Genomic DNA, 7,367 nt, shown 5'->3' with positions numbered 1-7,367 from the left:
TACCCCTTTTTTCTTCAAAGAAAATTACACCTGAAATATACTTCAATCCCAGCGGCATGTGGTAGAACTTAATACGCTTGTTCGTTTGATACCAAATGGTATTATATTTCTGAAGATACAGTATATTTTACGATGTTTGGCAAGCTAAAAAATTTCAATGAATTCCATGGGTGCATGTGACCTTTTGGCCTCAACTGTATATATTTATATATATATATGTATATATATATATATATAAACCCCTCAAAAAAAGTTCCGCAACTCAAGTTTGAGTGCTAATAAATTTCTTAGTATGCCATCATCATATCGAAAAGTGGTATCAATAGAAAGCATGATTATTCCTCTTTACAATCATGTGTCATTTGTAATGCTAGTGTTATCATGGAATACACAGACATGATAATACGCAGCAATGTTAGAAATGAAATGTTGCAAAAGGCATCGTTTCCAATCATGCCAATAGCGAATTTCCAATTGTTTTGAGGATGGACCGAGTGCATTCACTGTCACCAGCCGGCCAGCATGGTGGAAATTCTATAGAAATTGAGACTCTTGTTAGAAATCAATGAACTTTGCAACATTTCACTTCTGACTTTTCTCAATGTTGATGGTGACTGCATATTCCATGATTACATAATCACAGCAAATGGCATGTCATTGTAAAGAGGAATAATTCAGCTTTCCAATGAAACCAGTTTCATCTTTTATACTTCATTAACCAATGAGATATCATCCCCCAAATCTGAGTTGCAAAACTTTTTTTGAGGGGTTTATATATATATATATATATATATATATATACTCCTTATTACTAAAATCAGGGGTAAATGGTCATTGCCTTTTATTAATTGATTTCTAATATACAGTCTAAATACTAACCTCATAATTCATATGTATACGGAAGTCTGCCACTTTTGAATTCTTGCAGTATAAATTTTCTTCACCATTTGTTGTATCAGAGGAAACAAACTTTGTTATGATAAACAATAATAAACATCATTAGAACAGCCACAACACCTTCAATAGTCATAACTTTTGAAACGCTTTATATATAATCATGATATAAAACAAATGAGTACATCTGCAATGCCATACAAATTTTTGCTAACATGCGCAAATCCCATTGGAAACGTGTACTGAACAGAGCAATACGACGTTTTGACTGACCGCGATTTCAATGCGCGCGGTCAACCAAACCGTCGTATCGGCACTGCATTGGCTTTGCGCGTGAAAAACGATATGACGTTTTGACTGATCACGCGCATTAAAATCGCGGTCTGTCAAAACGTCGTATCGCGTTTTCCCTATGGCGTTTTTGTACGGGGGAAATCTAAACCGCTCAAACCGAAAATTACAAGCATGTAGCTCTTTTGCGATATTTTTTTTCTGGCTCTTGGTTTTGTGTAAAGATAATGATACCATTGTCAAACAATTGTCTTGGTCTTTCCAACCATGTATTTTTCCAGCAATGAATATGTTGTAAGGCTGAAGAGCTAAGTGAAAAAATTTTAGTAAACTTTTCAATCGTTTTTCTCTGGAAATGGGTTTGCACCGTCGTATGTGTGATACGACGATTCATTAGGTGGACTAGTGATGTCATATCCCCACCTAATCTTTTGTATTTTAGTATATGAAACTATATGAAATCATATTTCTTTAAGAACTAAAACAGGATATTTCAAATATATAATTTTACATGATTTTTTCTAAGTATAAACTTTTTTTTATACGCACTGTAGAATTAAACTGCCAAGACCTATTCCCTTACACCCTTGCTTCTTTCTTCCAATACTTCCTCATTTTTAAATTCTCTTTTCTTGTCTCTTTTTCTTTTCTTTAGTTTTGCATTACTTTTAAATCATGGGGGGTGGTCGCCCCTGTCCCCCTGTGGCTCCGCCCCTGGATAGTGTTCAAGTGATTTTACAGTTGGGACCTTTCGCAATCATCACGGACGCTAGTATTAGGGTCCCCTAACACAAAAGTTAACGCTTAATCATACACTTGATTTTTAAGATTGATTGTGCATTACAGTCAATAGAATCAAACGTAGAAAACTGCTCTACGATCAATGCTAAGCTTTGTGTAACAGGGGGTTACAGGCCCTACAAATCTGCTTTTCGTGTGCAAAATCCCTTTCCGCGACACCCGTACCGCATATAATACATGCATGTATATTACGACTGATGGCTGGAGATATTCAAAATGCAGGACCTAAAATAGATTTATGACATGGAGAAGAAAGTGGTTTTTCAAACAAATCGAGAAGATATTGAGTGAGGAAAAACTTACTGAATGAAGGCTTAAATATAGATCATTACAGTCCTTCGAATCGATATTACATTTAATGTGGATTATTGGTGGATCACTGGCAATTGATTTCATGGATAAGATCAACCTCTCCAGCCGAACATTTCGCATGCGTTGATATGTATGTACACATCATATGCGATACCTTTGAACTCGTTTCCTTTTGTTTCTTTTGTTTCTTTGTTTCTTTTGTTTACTCCTTATACACAAACGATATGCCTCTCGCACACGATGTGAGGGGCATTATGTTTTACATTCCCCAGAAATGGGGATTAGATTCAAATTCCGGGGGGACCACTTCCATTGATGAGTGGATACCAGGCACGACCATGGGGTTTCGAAAAGTACCCTAAACATGCTAAACAAGGGAAGCAATTCTTTTCCAGATTATGAAAATGCATCTCTTAACAAGTATTTGGCTTGTGAAACCCTACAAGTATTGAATATATATCCCTTATTTCAGCATTTTAAACATCGTTTTGACACCCTTACAACGTTACATAGGCCTATATACGTAACGTACCTGCCCACTCTGTCCCCTTTTACGGGTGGTCGCTACTGGTATCCACTAATCAATGGAAGTGGGCCCCCCGGGCGGCCTCTCGAGCTCTAGGAGGAGTCAAATGTGGCTTTGGAAAGTCGTCCTCAATCGGATAAATCGCTGTTACCATAGTAGGAACCAGAATTTTGCACACGAAACACATATTGAATGTTTCCGTCGCAGATGCGAAACGAAAAAAAAATCTCATGTCACACAATTTGCATTGCAGGACTGAGTTTTACGACCATGATGACGGGCCCAAAAAGTCCCTTCCAAAGTCAACGACCGTTGTAAATAAGCGTCCGCGTCCTCAAACGAAAGGTCGGGAGTGTCTCTGATTTACGATCTCCGTTCATCGCCCATCGCATTGTTCGTTCTTGTTATTGATGTAGCGTGCAAATTCGGAGTTCCAATTTACCATGTGTTTTGTGTACCATTTCTTGAACTCTTCCTTCCACTTTATTTCTGTCTCTTGAATATCTCCTATTATAAAAAACAATTAAATAAGTAATTAACTAATTAATATGTGCAATGGATTTATGGACAAACGATAAAATGAAATGCATGGAAAAATGTAATTAGGTCGCTAACAAAGTCAAAATCAACCTCAAAGTAAAACTCAGTCAAAAAGGGAAGTACCAGTGGATCTAAGATTTTTGTGTGTTGAGGGTGCAAAAGATAAATCATCAGTTCATACTGGCAGAATAATTTGGGACCTTACGGCCACTTCCTCCACCACCCCCCCCCCCCACCCCATACACACACACACGTTATTGCATTTACGATAAATAAAGGGAAGAGCAGAAAAAATCACAGGGGACAATTTCACTACAAATTTTGGGTCATATGGGCCACATATCCACTGGGGAGTCGTATAATGAGCCAAAAAATCTGAGGGGGTTACAAATGACACATGGAACAAAACTCTTAAAAGATGCAAGCGAACGAAGAGAGCGGGCTGAAATATTGACTTTCTTAATACTAAAACTCTCATTTTTGGATAGCTTTTGGATCAAATTCAGAAAAAATTATATTTTAATCTTCCCCTTTTTTTCTTTTCTTTTTTTTCGTCTTGAAGGTTGCAGGGGGTAATTACCCCCAAAGCCTCCCACCCCCATCTGTAAACCATTGCCTCTGTGCATGCAGTCCCTGCCCTGATTCTGCCCTATACAGACAGCCTTTATGCGTGGTACCCAGGACTTTCAACAGCATAGGTTCAGTGTGTATACCGTTGTCAATTCTTTCTCCAGTATACACTGCTCTCTATTGGGATATTTTTGTTGGTGGGGGGGGGGGGGTAAATGAATTTGCAAGACATGGAAAAGGTACAATCATATACTGTATGATTGTCCGCTACCTAGCCTTATCTTCAATGTAAATTGAAATATACACTCGAGAAAACAGCGTGATTTCTAACCACGTAAAAGTTAACTATGTACTTTTAGTGCATACTTTGAAACTGAAAGCAATATTTATAACATTGGGAAAAACAGAGAATAATTTTGAAAAAGACAGATAGTAATCCTCGGCCTCTTGGCAAAGAACTCTTCCCAAAGAGGGAGATATTACCGAATCATTTTCACATTAAGCATGATTGGTGCCAATATCAATCTTAGTTGGGCCAATAATATGACAATTTATGTAAATATGCTACCCTTAAACACATTTCAAATCAAGCAGGGTAATCATTCCGCTTTATATTTATACCATACATATTGGTTGAAGTTGGGTTGGAATTAGCTATACGACTGGGGGTAAGGGGTGGTAGATTAAGATGCAAGATTATGGGAGGGGGCAGGAATGGATGTGAAAAGTTGGAAGAAACAGAATATATTTACCTGTTTGCGTTTGTAACGTTGGTAAATAATCTCTCCAGAAAGCACATTTGTCAGCCCTTGGTCCTCTGCCAAGGGAAGGATTGTTATTCGCAAGATCTTCAGTCAGTTCTAAATATCCCTGTTCATTTGTATTATACATAGGCCATTCGTTAGTATCTGGATCACTCTCTGTCATCTTGTTGGGATTTCTAGAAGAAAAAGGTGTGTAGAAGTAAGATTTACCGTAAAATTTCGACGAAGTTTTTACTCCATAAGAATGCAGAAAAAAGGGAGGAAGAGGAAACGTTAAATTATGCAAATAATTTTCTCGGTCGTCTCGTGGTTTTAATTTGAGGTTTATATGAATAACTATTTCTTCCAAAGCAAAAAAAGCATCATGTTATATTACCAGCTCTAAAATCATATCGAGATCAAAACTTAATCTGCATAATATACAGTTGTGCTAAAAAAAGATAGTGAACCCCAGCACAAAATTAATTGCACTCATTCATAATGAGTGTTGAACGTAGACGACGACATTGCATTGTTCGGCAAACCAAGAAAACCAAACTTTATGGAATGTAGTATTTTACCACCTGACTTCACAATTAAATATCTAAAACATGGCAGAACTTGAACACTTTGAAAACAAAAATACGTTCATTTTCTGATGCACAGGGGTTCACCAACTTTGAGCACCAGTGTATATTAAAAAAAATCATACGGACTCCATGTAACTGCATGATGCACACGGAATAATAACCTTACGGCAAAATACCTACCCAGTTTTCGCGAAGTTGGCCCAGTAGGTCATGATTTTCCGACTAAGTGTCACCTCGATTTCAGTATAATTTCGCTGTGCCACTAGAGGCATCCCGAAGACATAGAGAATCTCATCACCGTGAAGAACACCCATCCATTCCGGCCAAGGGTGTGTAGAGTCTCTTTCTAAGAACCTATAGTAATATACCTTATTGCCAGCAGAAGCATAGGCGTAGGCCAGGTCATATGTAGAGCATGTAAAGAGATAATCACCGGCAGCGAAGTCCACACTATCTCGTAGCTTTACGGGATCGTTTGGAGCTAACCAATCAGTGTATTGGAATGCAGTGGCATCAAGACCAAAACTATTAACCCTTGGAAAGACGTACTGCAGAGCATCATAATACTCGTCTCGATTCAGTAAGCTTTCGTGATCTTTGTCGAATCCTGGTACTTCGTATATTAGGAAGAAATTTGCTTCGTTTAAATTGCTCCCCAACAGGATTTCTCCGGGCTTAAAAGAGTGCCTTTCTAGCGATGTCCTTGGTGTTTCTGTTATAAATGTGCCATCTACGACCGGTGGGAATTGAGGATTGCAGAAACAGTTTGTGACTGCATACTGCTTTGCGAGAATTTGTGTAACTTCCCTCGTTCTTATACAGTCTATCATTAAAGGGATGGTTAACCCGGTGCCGTTACTATATTCACTGCATTCTAATTCTTTTGCTAAGAGCTTGCCTCTCCTTAGACCTTCATCATTGGTGACCGTTGCCCAGGGTGCTGTGGCTGCAGAACTTTGCATGATCGCCCGTTGGAACAGAGTGCGACTTACTGGCGATAGCATATGCAGAGCTACGCTGACAGCACCAGCGCTCTCACCAAAGATTGTTACTTGATTAGGATCTCCTCCAAACTGGTGGATGTTATCCTGCACCCATTGCATGGCTACTTTTTGATCCATCAACCCTTGGTTTCCGGGTGAACTCTCATGGTCCATCGCTAAGAATCCTAAAGCTCCAAGGCGGTAGTTCATGGACACCACCACCACGTTTTGCTCGGAAGCTAGATATTGACCATCGTACAATTCTAAAGAAGAGACTCCAGACAGGAAGCCACCACCATAAATCCAAATCATGACAGTGGCTGCCTGTGGCCTTGGGTAAGGAGTCCAAACATTCAAATTCAAGCAGTCCTCATGTAATCTTACCGGTGAGTTCCACATCTCTGATCCCTGGAAACCAGGAAAAGTCATGTCGGGGATATGATCACACCCGTAGCCATAGTACGTGGCATTGAAAGTGTGATTAAAAGCTCGTTTCGGTACTGGAGGTCTAAATCTTAGCTCACGCAATGGGGGTTCAGCATAAGGAATCCCCAAGAAGGCGTCCACCTGTCTATTTGGAGTACCACGAGCAACGACCGTGAGTCTCTTCCCGAGAACCTTGCCAATATTCGTTGTAACCTTGAGATCACTGGGGATGTCTGTTGCCGATGCTAGCCCGATCACTAGTAATATGAAAATGAAAACCGCGTCAGGAAACATGATGGTGTGATGGAACTGTGCGATGCATATACCTGCAGAAGGAAGAAAAGAGAGACATAAAAAACTCTGATAGTTTGTTTTCCCTACAAAGGTCATACATATGCACTATAAAAATAGTAACACTGGGTGTAAAAAGTCAAAAGGAGACGTAAGATGGGAAATATTTATATAAAACGACAGAAGCAATTTTTTTCATTTCATACTTAAAGCTGGTTGTCGATAGAGAATTTTTTATGTAATCCGGAATTTTGTTCCATATTTTTAGGCCAGTATAACGAATGTTGTGTTGGGAGATTATTTCTCAATGTTTGGGAATGAATATTTAATTATTTCAGCGGGTATCAAAATGATGTATGTTGGAAATATGTGTAAATGAATTACGAAATTTTTTTGGAAA

The 7,367-nt window shown here is 38.8% G+C and overlaps 1 protein-coding gene across 1 annotated transcript; it reads right to left on the bottom strand.

Annotated features, from left to right (window-relative positions):
- Nucleotides 1-3,184: 3,184 nt before the first annotated feature.
- LOC121409662 (acetylcholinesterase-like) lies at nucleotides 3,185-7,002 on the bottom strand. Its single transcript, XM_041601572.1, has 3 exons — nucleotides 5,448-7,002; nucleotides 4,687-4,874; nucleotides 3,185-3,331 (listed from the first exon to the last, which is right to left on the bottom strand). Exons 1-3 carry the CDS (start codon nucleotides 6,968-6,970, stop codon nucleotides 3,201-3,203), a joined length of 1,842 nt encoding a protein of 613 aa, XP_041457506.1. The 5' UTR covers nucleotides 6,971-7,002; the 3' UTR covers nucleotides 3,185-3,200.
- Nucleotides 7,003-7,367: the final 365 nt, after the last annotated feature.

Source organism: Lytechinus variegatus, chromosome 2, assembly GCF_018143015.1.
Source record: "Lytechinus variegatus isolate NC3 chromosome 2, Lvar_3.0, whole genome shotgun sequence".
In the NCBI taxonomy this organism is placed as follows: Eukaryota; Metazoa; Echinodermata; class Echinoidea; order Temnopleuroida; family Toxopneustidae; genus Lytechinus; species Lytechinus variegatus.
Note: the sequence above shows the minus strand (reverse complement) of the source record. Positions and strands in the feature narration are given on the sequence as shown.

Coding starts and splice junctions, on each gene's coding strand:
- LOC121409662 (XM_041601572.1), bottom strand. CDS start 6,970: ATGTTTCCTGACGCGGTTTTCATTTTCATATTACTAGTGATCGGGCTA. Junction 4,875..5,447: donor GCCAACTTCGCGAAAACTGG/GTAGGTATTTTG, acceptor TTTTTCTTCTAG/AAATCCCAACAAGATGACAG. Junction 3,332..4,686: donor AACGTTACAAACGCAAACAG/GTAAATATATTC, acceptor TTTTTATAATAG/GAGATATTCAAGAGACAGAA.